The sequence below is a fragment of the Harpia harpyja genome, chromosome 19, assembly GCF_026419915.1.
Source record: "Harpia harpyja isolate bHarHar1 chromosome 19, bHarHar1 primary haplotype, whole genome shotgun sequence".
In the NCBI taxonomy this organism is placed as follows: domain Eukaryota; kingdom Metazoa; phylum Chordata; class Aves; order Accipitriformes; family Accipitridae; genus Harpia; species Harpia harpyja.
The window spans coordinates 5,084,288-5,101,955 of NC_068958.1; the positions used below are offsets into that span (position 1 = coordinate 5,084,288).

General features: G+C 53.2%; 1 protein-coding gene across 2 annotated transcripts in view; it reads left to right on the forward strand.

Moving 5' to 3' along the window:
• RALGDS (ral guanine nucleotide dissociation stimulator) overlaps nucleotides 1-17,668 on the forward strand; it is a 63,250-nt gene that overhangs the window by 11,913 nt on the left and 33,669 nt on the right. Inside the window, exon 1 of one of the 2 annotated variants that reach the window (XM_052815945.1) lies at nucleotides 4,083-4,314. The exons of the other annotated variant lie outside the window; for it this stretch is intronic. Within the exon in view, the coding sequence (XP_052671905.1) occupies nucleotides 4,192-4,314 (123 nt within the window). The 5' untranslated portion in view covers nucleotides 4,083-4,191. Of the gene's footprint in view, nucleotides 1-4,082; nucleotides 4,315-17,668 lie in introns of those variants that run through there. 2 annotated transcript variants of the gene reach the window in all.

Consider the following 17,668-nt stretch of genomic DNA (forward strand, 5'->3'; position numbering starts at 1 on the left):
AAACTAGCCATTGTTATTTCTGTGGAATTTCTTTAATTTTGTGGAAGCCTTTGATGCTTGACTGCATCAAGCATTGGAGTCAGCCTTCCTTATGTGTGCCTTTGTCCTTGTGAGTCACTTGGTGTAAGCAATGACCAATGTGGTGGAGAGGTTCGTCACTGGTTCTTGGAGCATTCTGAATGTTTACACCATTGCAGCTATGCTGGGTACTAAGAGCCTCCTGTGCATGAGTTTGTCACTGAAACCTGCATCCACCTATGCACAGATTCAGTTGTGGTCCATTGTGGCATGCCCAAAACAATGTGCTTGCAGGGTAGCAGAGGCTGTTCAGACTTTAAGGAATGGATGCACTTCCCAGTGCAGCAGTCCACCTCTCCCTGAGGCAGCAGTAGAGCAGTTGGGAGCAGGATGCATCTGGCATAGGGATCATTATTTATTTGTCCTGCAGTTGCTCTGTTCTGCCCAGATTGTTACTGGAAAACAGTGTTTTTCCAGTAATGGTTGCTAAGCAGTGAGGTCTCATGATGGGCTTTATCTGCTCAGCTGGATGTGCAAGAAACAATAAAGCTCCAGTGCAAAATGAAATGGGGAAGCATCAATGATTGTGCTGGGGCTTCCCTGTCTGCGAGAAGTGGCCGCTGGGGTAAGGTGATACCAGGGGGAGATTTCTCCTCCACCCCTTGCAGGGCTTTTCTGCTCCTTGGGCTGGCATGTGCTGCTCTTGGGCTCCAGCAGTTAGTCCTGTGCTTGTGGGGATGGCTTTTCTGTTACTGATGCAGCAGTATGTTCAAGGTGCTCGGCTGCTGTTACTGGAGGATCTGGGATCGTAGCACGGTTTCCACTCATGCCAGCCAGACTGGAGGAGGAGTAGGATGAGGCTGTCGTTCAAAAATCCGCGTAGGATCGTCCTGTCTGGGCTGGTTTGATGACGGAGGAATGTTTGCCTTGCACTTCTGCTGAAAACGTCCCAATGGAAAATTGTTCAAAACCACTTTGCTGGTTTCTGTTGAAGGACCGTTGCATTCCCCAGTGACTTATGCAGGTGTCTGGGGAGACTGGTGGGTGGGCATGCATGAGCTGGCCCCTGGTGAGGAGGGGAAGGTTTCGCGCTGTCTCTGGGACTGTGTGAATGCCCACAACGTCTGGCTGGTTACCGTTGGCCAAAGCCTTCCACGTACAGCAGCTTTCATGTCCCATCAGACCCCATCCACTGTGTCCCATTGCTGTTTGTCTGAGACCATTTTCCAGAACGGGTGTTCTTTTGTCCAACCTCTGCTGCTGCTGCTCTGCCTGGCACCTCTCCTGGGACTCCCCACTTGTAGTTTTGCTTTCCTTTGCTGTCTGCCTGTGTGGTTTGTGACTTTTCCAGAAGAGTTATCCCTTTGGCATCTTTATGGCTGCCTGGTGGGAGGTTGCTGGGCTCTGGGGACCGGCAGAACAGACTGAGCCCCTGCCAGAAATGTGTGCTCTGGGGTAGCAACCTGTGCCATCTATTCCTTGCTGTTGCTGTGAGGTCCGGGGGAGCCCTGCAGACCCAGGCACCAGCTGATGATGCGACTCCTAGACCTCCACACCACCTTTGCAGTAACTCCTGTTCCCATGGGAAAGATTAGCTGCTGAACAGGATGATAAGTGGGTTCCTGGGGATGGTAGCCCTTGGAGACTCTTGCACTTGAGTGTGAAATCTGTGTCCTTTTCAGGATGTTGGTACAGTCCCTTAGGCCTACTGGATAGTGCAATCCCAGCTGGCCAAGCCCAGCTTGTTACTGGAAGGTTGTTATTGGAAAGCTGTGCTCTGCCAACCTGTTGTGGGGAGGTGAGTAACCTGAGCTGGGGCTGAAGCATGGATTTGAATCACCTTTCCTGGAACCAGAGCTGTGGGTGCTGCCCGTGCTGGGGGCAAATTTTGTTGCTGGTGACGACAGTGTGAAATGTGGGACTGCCCTCCATGGGAGCGCACATTTTATTGAGTCACCAAGACGTCATGTATGTAGAGGGGCAGTGACTGGCCATGCCAGGGTGTTTCCTGGGCTGTGGCACTACCTTTCTGCCATGAAAAGAGCCAGACAGTTGCCAATATGCTGTCAGCCAGAAGCTAGGAGGTGGCCCTGGAAATACTTCTTTGTCCATGTGCTTTTGCTGTATCTCCTCCCCTGTGAAGCCGTTCCCGGGGCTGCTGCAGTGCTGCCCTCTGTGTCCTTGCTGCTGCTCATCTCAGCCATATGGTGCTTGAAGAATCTGTCTAATTTCCAGTTAAAACTTATTTTATGGTGGGTTCATTCCTATCTGGTCTTGTTCCAGGCTTGTCCATTAGCTTCCACTCCTGCAGCATGTAAACACTGGTTTTCTCACCCTTGCATTTCTCCGGGGAACGAAGGGATGGACCCCGCTGCAGTCCCACGCTCTGCCCCAGCTTTTTGGGAAGGTGCCCAGCTCTGACTGCGAGCAGCACGAAGGGTCCATGTGTGTGTGAGACCCGTCTAACCCCAGCGTCTCGGCTGGCTCTGGCTCCTGTGCGAATGACTCAGCCCAGCTGAGGAGGCCAGGAGGGAGCGGGGCCAGCGCTGGCTGGGCCATGAGCAGGACTCACCAAGCCCAGCTTACCTAACGCTGCAGGAATGCCGGGCTCAGCAGGGCTCCTTGGTGCTGCCCTGAAACCCAGGAGTGCTGGGAGCCGGGCTTGTGGCCTCAGGCAGCGGCTGGGTTTGGGAAAGCTGGGACAGGGCTGCGCCGTCCCAGACCTTTGCCCTGCATGTGGCAAGGGGCAGCCCCAAAGTGGGAACCCCTGCTGCCTGCAGTCATGGGAAACCACCCAAAAATGCCTGCCTGGAGTAGGGTCTGTCCACACTATTTACGTCATCCCCACTGGGCCCAGCAAGAAGGGCAGCCGTAAGGACATAAATTCCTGTTTGAGGGCAATGAGGACTTTTTATTGACTTGGCTCTGACATTTTGCATGGCCCCTCTGTTGGGTATTTAGCTGGCCCCAGTGACTCCCCTCGCTGGGTGCCGCTTGATGAACCCACCAAACTGCTTCTCTACTGCCGTCCTCCCTGGAGAGAGACACCCTGGGTGTTTCCCCTGGTTAATAAGCCTGGTCTCTGTAGCTGATAAGGGTGAGAAAATGGCTCATGGGCTTGGCCCCTGGTTTATTCTTGTTTGTGAGAGCAGTAACATCTGTGTTGTACATGTATGCAGGTGATATACATGTTGCTCCATGTCGACTCTCTCATCCTTCTGCTACTGTTGGTGCGAATTCTGCAGGAAGATGCTCTTTGTAGCAAAACCATCCCATTTTGTGCCATGCTCACTCTGGCAAAACTCCGTTTTGGAGTCGCAGGCTCTCTCTGGTGGAAAAGGTAGCAGGTGCCATGCTCACCTGGGCAAAACTTTCCATGCAGAATTGACCTGCAAACAAAATGATCACTGATATTCACTGTCTTTTAGTGCCACGCTGCGTTTTTAGTGCCATGAGGTTCCCAAGCACTCTCTGGATGTGAATTATTTAAGCCTCACTGTGGTCCTTGGAGTACAGGGAGGCATTGAGCTGAAACTGCCTCTGACAATGGAAAGCAGGGATGGAAGAAGAGAAGGAAAGAAAAGGGGAGGCTCCAGCTCCGATCATTCATGCTCTGTCTCTCACACCCTCTCATCCTTCCAGCTCTGCTTGTTTGCTTGCCACAACAGCCAGAGGGAAATGCTGTAGCTGCTGCAGACACAGTTTGATCATAATCAGAAATCAACAGCAGGGAGGACCTGTTGTGTCTCTGAGACAATGCACGGGGTTTGAGAGTGCCACGCATGTAGATGAGGCTGAAAACCTCACGCCAGTGCAAAGCAGCAGCCTGAGCCAGCACCGAGATCGCCCTGAAAGAAAGGAGAGGCTGGGGGAAGGCAGCGTGCCGTGGCATGCTTGCAAAGGACTGTTTCACCGACCTCAGGAACATCGCTGGCTACACACATGCATGCACACAGGCGCACTTGCTCACACACGCGCACACACAGCCTCTTGGTGCAGCTCCTCGCAGCCCTTTGATTTGCAAGGAAGGAAATAAGACCTCTTAGAGCAGCAGAAGCAGCAGCTGTTGGCAAGATGCGCTGACAAAATTGAGCAGGGAGAGATCTTCAGTCTGGTTTGCTGCCTGGGCTGGACCTGCTCCTGGAAGAGGAGCGGCGGAGGAGAGAGAGAAGAATGAGCAGCCCCTCCATCCCTGGGAAGATGGAGGCAAAACCTTTGTTCAACGTGCAGAAGGCTCTGGTGCAGCCTGTGCAGATGTGCATGTTGGATATCCCCCTGAGCGTGCAGGATGATGATGTAAGTAGAAGGCAAGTGAGCCGCCAGCCCGTTTTCGGCTCCAGGGATGGGGTGGGTGTGCAAGGGGCAGAGAGGTGCTGTGACCCCACCCCGGTGCTATCCGGGGGTGGTGAACTTCTGGCGAAGTTAAAGATGCCAAGAGCTGGCACCGCCTCCAGATGTGACTGTTTCCTCTCTGAAGTGGTGTATTTTGAGGCAGACCATGTCTTGCACTTGCCAAATCCAGGGCACCAAAATGAAAGGAGTAGTTTGGGAGGGAGGGGAAGCCTTCCTATATGGAAAAAGAATTGTGTTGTAGCTCAGTGCAAAGGGAGTGTTTGCTGTGTGTGTCCTGACTCTGCTGCCCTGGGGTGGCTGACGGGTGTGAAAACCTGGGAGGCAGCAATCGGCTGCAGAGCTTGACTCTGCCTCCACACACCTTGGTGGCTGCCCCGCCTGGTCTTGCCATCTGTGTGGGCATCAATCCTGCCCTCTCGCTCTGCTGCTGTGCTGCAGCTGCAACCAAGTGCAGGGTTTGCTCCATGATGCAAAAATTTGCATTGGTTGCAGCACCGAGGCGGAGGTTTCCTGATGTGCTCGGGTTAGGGGATTCCTGGTGAGGGCTCCTCTTGTCACCTTAACTCTGCCCCTCACAGAAATACACCACAAATCTGACTGTGCAAGAAGGGACCCTGTGATAAAGCTAGTGAAGAACCCGAACTAGGGGCAATGCTTTCCAGAGCTGGTGGGCGGTGAGCAGTTGGTGTCCTGCATGTGTTAAGGGTTTTGGGTGTGATCCAGGTGCTGTTAAGATTTGAGGCAAAACTTCCTTTGATTTTGGAGCAGAGAAAGCCCATGTTCTTGCTGTGTGTGTTCAGTGTTTGTACTATCACTGCAGGAGCCTTAAATCTGGATTTTCTTGATGGCAAACAATTGATATGTCACGGTTAATGTTACCTGGTCTTCTACGTTATCTGGGTGTTTAGAGGTGAAATGACAGTACAGAAACGAGCTCGCTTCCCTGGAAGGAGGGAGGACTTTCCTGCAGGGTGGTGTGTTGGATCTCAGCAGGGGCGGGAAGCCCCAGCTCAGCAGCCTGCAAGTGTCTCTGCAGGGACAGGGGACTTGCAGGGGAGCATCCTATATTTAGAAACTCCCCAGGGCTTTGCCAGGATCTGCTGTGGTGCTGCACTAATGAGGATACCTGTGATGGCCACTGCAGAGCTGGTGGGGTGTGCCGGGGGTGGGAACCGTGCCCCGAAAGCGCAGGTGCCTCCTGCAGCATGCGTGGGAAGGAGGGAGGGCAGCCGGGTGTTGGGAGGTGGCTGGAGCATGGGATGATAGCCGGTGAACCAGCGGCTGGATGCTTTATTCTCATCTAGCTTGAATATTTTTTTTTTTTTTTTTAAGCAGCAGATTTCTCAAGGCTTACATTATGTGATATCCATTCCTACTCAGTAGTGCAATCTGGTGCTGGATTTCCCTGCGGCCCCGTGGTGCAGCGCAGGGGATCCTCAGGGTTTGCCCGACACAGGTGGAGGCTTCCTTCCCTGCAGAGGGGGAAGCCTGAACCGGAGACCTGTGCTCATCTGGGCAGTGGCTGGCACCAGGCATGGGGGATGTCCTGGCCTGGGTTACTTGGAAATGACCTCCGCTTGCTAATCTTATTCCTGGTTTTATTGCAGAAAAGAAAAATAATTTTTAAGGGGGTTGTGCACTGTGTTAGAGGTTTGGTGTTTGGTTTTTTTTTTGGTTGGTTGGGTCTTTAACAATTCCTGCTAACCCTTTGGCGGCTGCTGGGTCACAGCCAGTCCTGGGAGTTGTGTCACGGTGAGGTACCGGTCAGTAATCTGGCACATCGGGGCATCCCCAGCCCTCGGGTCATCACTGGGGCGTTAGCTCCATTGTGCAGGACAGAAAGGGTTAGCGCTTTCCTGTGGAAACTCAAACTGCCACGAGGTCAGGCTGGGAGCTTGGTCTCCAGCATCCCCATTTCCACTTAAATTGAGGCTCTGCATATGCACCTTGTGCATTTCACCGCTGTGATCACCTATCCCAGCTCAGGGCTCTGCTGGTGCTTCCATCCCCTGCCCTCTCCTGCATTGGGCAGAGCAGGATGAGACCCCCAGGAGCGAGCATTGGCTGGCAGCACCTGTGAGCAGGAGGCAGATTAGGGACCACTCTGCCTCTCTGTGCTCACGTACCACTGCTTCGAGACTGAGGATGCTCGCTCCGTTTTCCATTCCTGGAAAGCGGGGGCGTAGCGGCTCCCGTGCCCCCATGGAGCTGGCACCTCCCTTTGCTGCAAAGCACGGGCCGGTGGGGAAATGCCAGCGGGGAAGTCCCAAGCGGCATTTCTGTCTGTGGAGCAATGGGGAAACTCCTCTTTCACAGCTGAAAGATTACCTCCAGCCAGGCAGGGTTTGGTGTCTCACGCCCACCTGTGTGCGGGTACGTGCTCATTTCCCTGTGGTGGCTTCTGCCAGTCTGCGTGGGCATGGTGGAGGGAGCCGTCTTGGCATTTCCCCTTCTGTTTCAGGACTTTCAGGCTCATGAATTGCCTTTCTTCTTGGAGATGGCACAAGCAGGTTGGGAAAAGTTTAGGAGCTGTGTTACATGGGCACCTTTGGATGCTCGCACCCAAAGGAAGCTCTACTAAGAGATGGGGGTCCAGAAATTGATTCAGCCAGGGAACATGCTAACAAGCGGTCAAACCCTGCCTGTGCTGCAGTGGGCTGGCCCTGGCCCAGCGCTGCCTTCCTGACCCGTTGCAAGTGTGGGAGCGTTCAAGCAGGTCTGCGGGAGGCAGGGTTGGGAGAGGGTAAAACAAATCAACTTCATGGGAAGGGAGTCAGAGGTTTTCCCAGCACCGTGGGTCTTGGCTGCATCACCCACCTGCCCTGAGCCCTGCTGCCCTTTGCAAAGGTGCTCTGGGGTGCCGGGTGTTCCTCTGCAGTTGAGTTGGCACTTTGCAACTCTCCCTGCCCTTTGCAAAAGGAGCATTGTGCCCCATCAGCAAGCTCCCATCTTCCCGAAACACCCTGCAGCCCCTGCGGGGAGCCCTCCCTGCCCTCCCCTCCCCATGGCTGGTACCACTGCCAGAGGAGCAGTGCCATGTGCTGCCTTGCGCTTGTGTGCCGTGCTCCACGTTGGAGCCAGCCATGCTCCCAGAGCGCTCAGAAACATTCCTCTAATCAGGACCCTGTTTGGTTTTGTGGGTGGGGAGTCAGACAAGTATTTTCCATCTCCCTGAGTGGCAGTTGCTATGCAGGCTTCTGTGGCAGCAAAGGGACAGAGTAGCAGAGGAAGAGGCAGAGGAGCTGGGATGCGACCGTGAGGAATGGGGGTGTTGCAGGGCGAGGAGGAGGGCACAGCGGCACCAGAGACCTGGGCAGGAGGCGCGAGGCAAAGCTGAAAGCTGTGGGAGCAGAGCTGTGCTCTGCTGTGCCCCCGAATCCCGTTGGCACCTGCTTTGATGTAGCCACGGGAGCATCTGGTCACCATTGCGTGTGCTCCTGCTGAGACCTGGCATGCCCAGGTTGCTGTCAGGTCTCTACCCTCCCCGGAGGACAAATCCTGCTGGCGCGGACCTCCCACACATGCAAGGCATGGTGTGGAAATAACCTCAGCAGAGCTCTTCTGCAGGATCCTGTCCGTCTGTCTCCATCACCAGTTGGACCATAGCTGTGGGAAGGCCTGGCTTGAAAAGTGGGCTTCCCTTGTGCTGCACATCCATTCACTGAACACACAACTGACCCCTTCCAGGCTGGGTTCCCAGGGGAGCAGGGCTTTGGCCTCAAAAAGGAGCAAGAGAGCTAGGCAAAGCCCAGATCAGGACACCCCACAAAGACATGAGTCCCTGGCTCAAGCCTGTTCTCCCAGGACAGCAACTCTGAGTCAACATCTCATACTCCTGTTTTCCAGGAAAACTGTTCTGCCCCAGCATGGAGCGGGGCTCCTTTGGGGAGTGTTTCACCAGCAGGCAGTACACCATTGGAGGTGATGGAGAGACGTGAGCTGCTCGTGCCCATGTTCAGTGGGTGGTCAGCTGGAAGGGGTACATCCTCATCTTCCCCCAGGCTACCCCCAACATGGTGGTGCGTGTTGGGCAGAGGACGCTCTTGTTTCTGTCTCCCTTGCTAGCTTTCGATGGGGCTGTCAATCCCTCCCTTTCATAATTCAGCCACAGCAGTTGCAAAATTTCCCAGGGTGCCTCTCTTGCTATTATGGGTAGGGATTTCCAAAGCTTTGCTAATAAAAGAGCAACAGTTTCTATATCTGGGAAATGGGGAAATCAATGAACAAACTGTTGCAAGTGATATAACGGCTTTTTGTGGCATCTCAGGCAGTTCCCTAATATGATGGAGCTTTATGGCACACTGTTTTGTCAGCTTAATTGGCAATATCCGCTCCCTGCAAGTGGGAGCTGCAAGGCTTTGGGGGACCAGTGAGCCAATATCCCACGGTGGTGGGATCCTGCTGCCCAGGCCCATCTTGCACAGTCCCAGTGCATCCCTCCTGTCTGGTGAGTTGATCCGCTCATGGTTGTGCATACCAGGGCATCCCAGGCTAATGCCATGCAGCTGACCCGGCCCTTTGTGACAGTGAAAATCCCTGGGAAATACCCCCTTGTTGCAATGTCCAGTAAATGGCAAGTCAGAGGGGAGTGCAGCACAGCCTTTGGTCTCTTCCAGCACAGCTGTGTCTGAGTTGGACACTTAATGCAGTTCTGCAGAGTGAAAAGAAAAGAGAAATGATCGGGTGAAATTCTCAGTGTCCTGCTTAGGCACTTGCGTCCTCCAGAGCCTGTCCTCGTGGTCTCCCCGTCTTTGCCTCCTTCCTTTCTCCTCTGTGACGTCCTAATAAGTGCAGTAGGTTTGACTTCAAAGTGGTTAGCAAATATTTTCCACTCCAGTGGGCTAATTAGTTAAATTACATTTCACATGCTAATTTATTCCTCTAATATTATTTTTTTCCCAGCGTACTGGAATACAGGAGAAGATAAAAGCTTGGTTTGACCTTAAAGCCAGGCTCAGAGGAGCTGGAGATGGGAACAAACGATTAGTTCCCAGGTTTGCTGTAGCACAGGCTTATTCCCTGCCGCATTCGAGAGCTTGTTCAGTTGAGCTTTAAGTGTTTTAGCTGACCGCAACCCAGGTACCTTGGGTGAAATGTCCTCTGGCACATAGAAGAAAAACTTTCAGATCAGCAGTAACGAGCTACTAATTTCCAGCTTCATTGTACCTGTCTGCAGCATCGGTATCGTCTTGGAGTGCTGTGTAAATGGCAACTAATTAATCTTTGCAGGAGTGGGTAAGAATGGTGTTGCTTCCTATGCACCAAGGGGTGGAAGGATCTGCTTAGTCAACAGGCACCAGAGCCAGCCTCAGGATTCAGTCCGGCACTCGAGGGTCGTGCCCCACAGCAGGGATGACGGCCATCCTGTTCATAGCACTGTAAAGGGGCTGGAAATGCACCTTCCTCACCAAGCTTGGGAGGCTGAATCCCCAAGGCTGGGAGGTAGACGCTTTCCCTGTGCTGGGTCAGTGGGGCTCAGCTCCCTCGCTGGGGGCTGCACACGCGGCAGAGATGCAGCGGATGCCTTTGGGCCATGGGGTGAGTTGTTGAGCAGGGTGGGTTGCATGGCGTGAAATCCTCTTTGTCCTGCTGGTGAACGCTTGCTGGCAACTGAGCCCTGCTGGGGCCGAGACACTTGACATCTGCAGCCCCAGCAGCATCCCTCTGCTCCCTCAGTGCGACCCTGCCAGCCTGCGCCCATCGGAGGTGGAAAGGCTTTAACCGAGATTCCAACGGGGCCGGGGAGTTGGTGCTTGCCTCGATCACAGGTTGAAGCCATGCGCCAAGCGTTGGGGTGAAGCGATAGCTGCAAACAGCCCCGCAATGAATCAAACTCTGTCGTGTTTATGTCAAAGGCTTTTTCTTTTCCACTGCCTGTGTATGGTAGATGTTATCAAGAGGGAGGAGCTGAAAATGAGCACTAGGACTGTTTCCTGACCACAATTACAGTTAAAAACAACAAATCCCTCCATCCCCGCTCTTGGCCAAACTCTCCTTTTTCGCTTGGGTAAATGGTCACTCAGTTTCTTTGGAGAAAACTAGAAACTATGGAAAAAGTCTCCCAGGCTGAATTCTCATCTGTAAAGGCAGAAATTCAGAAGCATGGTGTAAAGTCTTGGGATTTCTGGGAATTGCCCCAGCAAGGCTGAGGGCTGAGCCCATCCAATGCCTTGTGTGCGTGTACGGGGCAGCTTCAAGCCTGTCCGTGGCTCCTGCAGTAGTGCTATGGGGTGCTGCCGCAGCTGCCCGCGGCAGCGTGTGTAACCCGTCTGCCGCATCCATACCTCTAATGGTTTTATCAGTCCCGGGTGAGGGTATCTAACCGCTGCCCTGTGAGCAGCAAAACCCCCATGAGCTGCGAACGTGAACGTGAGAGGCAGTGACCGCTCTTGTATACGCCTTGGGCTGGCTGATGGCAGAGGCAATGTCTTTGTGAGTGGCTGTCCCAGGAGTTTTTGGGGTGGCGGCAGTCCCTGTTTCCAGCCCTTGGTGAGTCTTCAGAGAGGGAATGGTTGGTGTGATAGCTGAGCGTTTACACTGGCTTAAAGGAATGGGGAAAAGGGTCACCGCTTGCTGCTACATTTGGTTCACTGGTACTAAAGCGTGCAGAGTCTTCGCCTCCCCATGCGCCTGTGTTCATCGACTGAATAAACAAGTGGAATACAGCCATGAGAGTGCTGGGCCAGTAATATCAGGGTTACACTTTAAATAAGCAGTTAGCAGGACTGTGTTGATGCAGCCAGGCAGACAAGGCTTGCCAAAGTGAAATGAAAACGCAGACCTCTGGAGCCTTGACCAGTGTCTGACACAGCTCCCTGGGGTACAGCCTGCCTCGGGGGCTCATCCTGCCCGAGGGTTCGTCATTGCAGCCCAAACACGATCGCTTCTGGGGCGTCCTATTTGCAGATTTTTGAGATGCGTGGTACTTGCAAAGCATCCATGCTTGACCCGTGCGTAGCTGGCACGTTAAGCTTGGTCACACCAGTGGCATCTCTGGGCAGCTGCCTTGCATGTGCCTGGGTGCTGGGTGCTCGCTGGTGCTCCCCTGCTGTAGGGACAGTAATCACCCGACCGACTCTCACTGCTGCCCCGATGGCATTGCTGGTGCAATTAAAACAATGCTAATCCTCCATGTATTGCAAGTGCAGAAGGAGCTGATGTTTCTAGTAACTGTTCAATCGATCTGCTTAAATATATTTTTATAAGTGGCCTGGCTGGATCCGTGCTTGCTAGAGCTAGCTGTGGAGCAGAAACCGCGAAGAAAATTAGGTAAAATGCTGTGTGCCACATCATCTACTGGTGTAAATCAAGGCAAACCCACTGATTTTGGTGGCATTGCAGCCTATCTCTAGCTAAAGATGTGAACTGATGTTCAAGGTGACATCTAGAGCGTTTCTCTGTTGCTTTGCTCTTCCTTCCCATCCTTTAGCACCAGCTTCTCTGTCTGAAATCTGAGGGCAATGTGAGAGCTTGCTCCTCTTGCAGCTTTTACTCTGTAGACGTGTATCTCCGAGAGGTACAGGCTCTGCCTCTTGCGCTTTGCCTTTCTCAAGTGAAATGGGATCTCTTCTCTGTGCTTTTAGCTTTCTCACTCTCTGCTCTCGTGTTTCATCCTGATGATACAGTGGGGACCCTAAAACTTGGCAGAGCATTTTTCGTGGCTCCGGGCACTGCCGAGGCAGATGCACAGTCGGGTCCTGGTGCCCACATGCTGCTGGCGGTAGTTGGCTCCATCCCTGCACCCCGGGGCCGGGCACCCCAATGAATGGCAGATCGGCAGCGGGCCGCGGAGCAGCTGCCTCCTGACGGTTTGATTCAATAAGAGCCCGTCAATACAATTTGCTGTCATCTGTCACTTTGCGTTGGGGCTCAGAGCAGCGCCTGCAGAAGCAGCTGTTGCAGGAGCGTGCCGTGAGGGCTGCCAGTGCTGCTAGGTGCCCACGCGTCCTCAAATAAGGCAAATCCAGTTTACTGACCGGTTTGGCACATTACAGGCAATCAAAGGCGGGTTGCTCAGTGCCTGCTTGGAGTCTTTGCAAGAGCACAGGGGCACTTTGGCCCTGGCTATCCTGCCCTCCCTAAGCAGAGATCATGAGTCAGTAGGTGTGGGGGTGTCCTGCCTGCCGCTGCAGCCCCATCCCTCCTCTGCATGGCTTCCCATGCTGCGTCCTGCGATGAGGCTGGCCCAGGGACGAGGCTGTCATCAATACAGCCACTTGATTTGGAGTATGCCAGCTGCAAACACGGGGGAAACGGAGGTTTCACCCCATTCACAGCTACAAATGTGACAGCAGAGCATGGATGTAGCCCTGGGCATCTCCCATCCAGGGACTCCATCAGAGCTGGCCCTATTTATTTACCCCATATTTCAGCAACAAACAGCGAGCCCTGGGGCTGTGCAGCAGCTGAGACAGCCGAGAGTGGCAATACTGAAGCAGAGGTGTGCCCTGTGTGTGCTTGACGCGCCATTAAATGCCTTGAGCTGGACCTTGCCTTCAGATGTGGCTGCCGCCACAGACGCGGGTGGCACCACTTGCTGACATAAGCTCCGCTTTTGTGGTCCATGGCGTTGCTGAAACGTCCTCATGTCGGCACACAGTCACTGTATGGCTGCTCCTCGGCCAGCACCAACGTGCCTCGGGCTCTCAGCACCTCTCCAAAGCCAACACATGGCTTTGGTGGATCCCCTGACCCTCACTGTACACTAGTGTCCCTATGCATTAGACAGTAATTTTCTTTTGTTTAAGCATTGCTAAGCGCACATAGGCACTGCTGCTGTGTTCAGAGAGGGCTGAATTTAGCCACGTGAGCTTCAAATAATGCTAAGGAACTACTCTGCCAGGAGCCCTGTCCTGAAACAGCTTGATTTGGCCGCTGTGCTGGCTATCGAGTGCCATTTTGATGCAAATAGAATCTTTGGTTTCAGTGCGACGTGCTTGTGAGGTGGTAAAACTCTACAGCCCAAGTAACGGAGGACAGCCAGATGCAGCTCGGTGTTGGCTCTGTCTGTTGTGAACCTGGAGTGCTTTAACTGCGTTGTTTTAGTATTAACATTGCTGAAACGATTGGCTCCATTTTGCCCTGAGGAGATGGCTCTCACCAGATCCTCCTGCGTGGTGGAGGAGCCGTTTGCTGTCATATGACAATGCTGTAATGTACAGGCCAGGCAGGCTGGTGGTTCGGTTTGGGCAGAACTTGTGATATTTGGTATTTTTAACTCCTGGCTCCTGGAGTCATGTGTGTGGCATCACGTACGGTGTCTGGAGAGAGGAGTATGTTGCTGGCCCGGCATTGTGCACCCTGGTATTGTGGTCCGCAGCTGAGGCTTTCAGGCATTACCTCCATGCAAATGCTGGCCGTGAGCAGCATCTCGGGTGCTCGTCTTCCTCTGTGCCTCTATGGTAAGAAATTTCCTCCGTCTTAAAGTGAAGTCTTGACTTTATTAACCCTAAGGGCTGTTTACATCCAAAGGCTGATTCGTTGATTTTCTTGTCGTCTACGTGCAGACTCATGCAGGCATCTCCTCTGGCCTGTGTCCTCGCTTCTCTCCTGGCTTCTCTGGGCTTGTGCTGAGGTTTTTCCCGGGTGTGCTGGGGCTGCTGCAGCACTCGGCAGCTGGACACCTCGGGTCTTTGCTCCCTCTTGCAGCCCGGGAGTGGGGAATCCCCGATTCCGTCCCGCTGACGGCTGCCATCTGCCTTTTTAGTTTGGGGCTGGGTGCTGTGAGCTCCAGAGGACAGCCGGCAGGATCGGGCCCTTGACTTGGAGATACTGAGGAGATGTTTGGGATGAGCTGTGTGACAATCTTGGTAGTGTCTGGCTGTGATGTTGGCAACAGGGAAACAAATGCAGAGCAACACTCCCCCCGGTAATGCTGGTGGCCCAAAATGAGGGGGCTTGCTTTCCTGCCTGCCAGGAAATAGCACCCAAACCGCCCCCATCAAAAATAACCCCTTTCTGCTCATCCTTTTCTTCTCCCTTTAGGCTCCTATGTGCATTGATCTGAGAGCCTGGGGTTTTTCTTTCATTGTAGTACCCTCCGCAGCACTTCTACTTCCCATGCTGGAAACTTACGTACAAGTTAGAAACTGCAACCAAGTGAGGAAGGAGGGGAAATGTGGTTTGTAGGGCCAGACCCTGGGCTGACCGACCAGAGCAGCTGGGAGGCACTTCTGGAGGCTCTGGGGAGATGTGCCGAGGACTGGGGGAGGCAGGATGGAGACAGCTGTTGCAGTGGTGCAGGGTCCGGCAGCGTCGCAGTCGTGGGTCGGGGAGCCCCTGACCGGGGGGGTCCCGCCTGGACAGCCCTGGAGCTGGCTGGAGCCAGGAAATGGAGACTAATCCCTTCCCGCCCTGCTGTGCGTGGAGCAAGAGGGAACCAAAAGCAGCTGAAAATCCCGGATTTCCCTTTCTATTTGGCGGAGGGATGGGAGAAATGCAGGGGAAGAGGCGGACAAGCTACAGGGGTGCAGCTCCACCTTTTCCCACTGCGTAGGGCTCCGTGCCTCTGCACCCACAGCCCTTGCCCCTGTGGGGAACTGGCCCTGCCCATCCATCCCCAGTTATTTTGGGGTCAGCACAAGGCAGGGCCCTGTCTCCGAGTGTCGGAGACCTGGCTGCTGCTGACAGTCCAGCCAGTCGCATCATGGCACCAGATTCCATCCGAGACCTACAACAAACCTCGATTTCCAGGGGCCCTCGATTGCTGAATGGACCCACTGCCCCAGCTCTCTTGCTGCGAGCCTGCTCTGGAAAAGAGCTTTGCAAAAGGCGGTGAACCTCTGCTGGGGCCTGGGGCGAGAAAGGGGGGAAAGGGAAGCTCTCCAGGGATTTGGCTTTTGCAAAAAGGTGACTCGGTGCATGCCCTGGCTGGCATTGCACCTGCGTGCTGCTGGGTTACGCGCCCACATGTAATGGAAACACTGACACTGCTCCTTACCGGCGTGGCACAAATAGCAATGGGTAATTCACCGTTGATACGTATATAATGTTCACTGCTGAGATTAAAGAAAATTGACCTGTAATAATGCTGGCTGCTCAGGAATGGATTAATCAGCCCATGCTTTCCGTGTTCATCGAAGCAGAGATGAGCTTGAGAAGCTCGTCGGGGGCAGGATGCTGCCTCACTGCTGCAGAAAGTCTCGCTGAAGCTGGATGAGACCCTTAGGGAGCAGCTTGTTTCACTCGCTGTCTGGTCCCTGACCCTCCTGCAAAAGCTCAGGTCATGTTTTCTAGCTGTTTTCCCTGCAATTAGGGGTGCAGAAGATTCTTAAAATCTGATTTCTTACCAAAATAAGGCTAATGCTGTCATGGTATCTGTCTGCCTGTGTCCTCTCCCCAAATAAATTCTGAACCTGCTGGCCTGCTTCACACAAACTTGTCTGAGGGCACATGGATAATTAAGTCTGTGTAGATATGATGAAACAGGATGGTTGAGAGGAGAAAAAGAATCTTGTAAGTGCCCCCAAACATCTGTAGCATGAGTTCTTGTATTATTAGACACCAGAAAATCCACGTGGGAGATGCTTCTTACAAACACTTTAACCACAAAAACATTTTCATTCTCAATTCACACATTTTTGGGCACCAAAGACCGTCTGGAGACACAAAACCATAGGAAACAACACAAGTAGTTTTAGTGCTCATGGGATGACCTTTTTATTTTAATGAAAACCGAAATTCTTCGGCACTCAACGTGATTCCTGGAGCCAAGACTTGAGAGGAAAAACAGCATAAGTCATGGACCCAAAGGTAAAAAGTCGGGAGGGTCAGCAGCGCCGCAGCCAGACTCAGCACCGCGGTGTGACTCAGCGGCGCTTGCCGAGTTTGTTGATATTTGTGCCACTGTAACCGAGAGATAAATCTGGCCCTTGGCCACCGGCGTACAGTATTGTTTGCAAGAACATTGCTCCTCTGTGCCAAAAACCCACAACAAAAAGAGTTTTGCTGGCCATTGAGAGAGGCGCTGGAATAACTTCCCCCACTAAAACAATGCGGAGCGGAAACCTTTTAAAGTGGTAATTACCGAAGGGAAAATAATTTTTTTTTAAACATCCTTTGTCTGAGGGTCTAACAATACCTGGGAATACTAAAAGACTTTTTACAATTCTTAATGGACTTTTCAGCCATGTGACTATTTGTTTCATCTCTGCAATACCCGGCTCAGGGCTGGGCAATGAAACTTTCCCTTTCCAGCTCTTGCCAGCCTCTTTTCCGGACTCTCACGTGGCCGACACCAGTAAGTGTGTACTCAGGCTGTTAAAGCAGAGTATTTTTGTGTCCGCTCACTGTGTCCCAGCCCCGACTGGGGTGAATTTGGCCCAAATGACTTGGCAGGGGCTGCACGGTGTCAGCAAGCACCCGGGCTCGCTGGCTGCTGGTCCAGCTGCTGGATGTCTCTCCCACCACGCTCCTCCTGCAGCTCCTCTCCCTCGTCCATGCGGCTGCTCCGGGCCCTCTGGCTCCTCTCTTGGCTGCTCACTTTCAATCGCATCAGCTCTTCGCTCTGCCGGAGCCTGGCTCCAAGGTTTCGCTCCTCACTTCAAATCAAGTCAGCTTTCCTGTGGCTTTCATGGCAGCTTTCTGATGTGTCCGGGTTTTGATGTATGCTTTCCCTGATGTTTGTGCAGCCGAAGGAGGTGCGGGACCATTGTTGGAACATCCTTTTCCATATCCCCCATTAAAGGGCTTTGTTCCTGTTTAACTGGACTTCTTATTTTAAGTAACCTCAGTTATTACTTGTGTCATTAACATTATGCGTGTGGTATGCCTTACTGTTGCTTCCCTTATTTCCAGGATCTGACGTTTAAATCTGTTCCACCTTATTCCTATACTGGGCTAACTCTGTACTAAACCTAGGCTACATGTAAATCTGTTTTATTTTGCTACCTGTAGCTCTTCAGATCAGCTTGGTACTGCAGCCCAGCATCTTGCAGCCTGTTTGGGTCACACGTTTAAACTGAGCTTTGGGTATAATTTAATGTTGTGCAACATACCAACTCTATGCGCTGCTTCCCTGTGCTTGTGCTATGGCATCACTTTTCTCTTGGACTTCTTAGCAGCTTCGTGGCCCCGTTCCCTCCTCTACACGTGTTCAGACACGTCGTTCCAGCGACAGGGGAACGTATGGTGCTGATCAGGTTCGGGGAGCTGAGTCTGAGCGTGCCGGGGCGGCATTTCCGTCACTCGAGGTAGTCGTGCAGATGCAAACCTGCATCCCTGTGCCCAGGGAGAGCAAGCAGTGTGGGATCAGAGCACGTCCCCAGATACAACACAAGTGCGGGCGCTCAGCGATGCC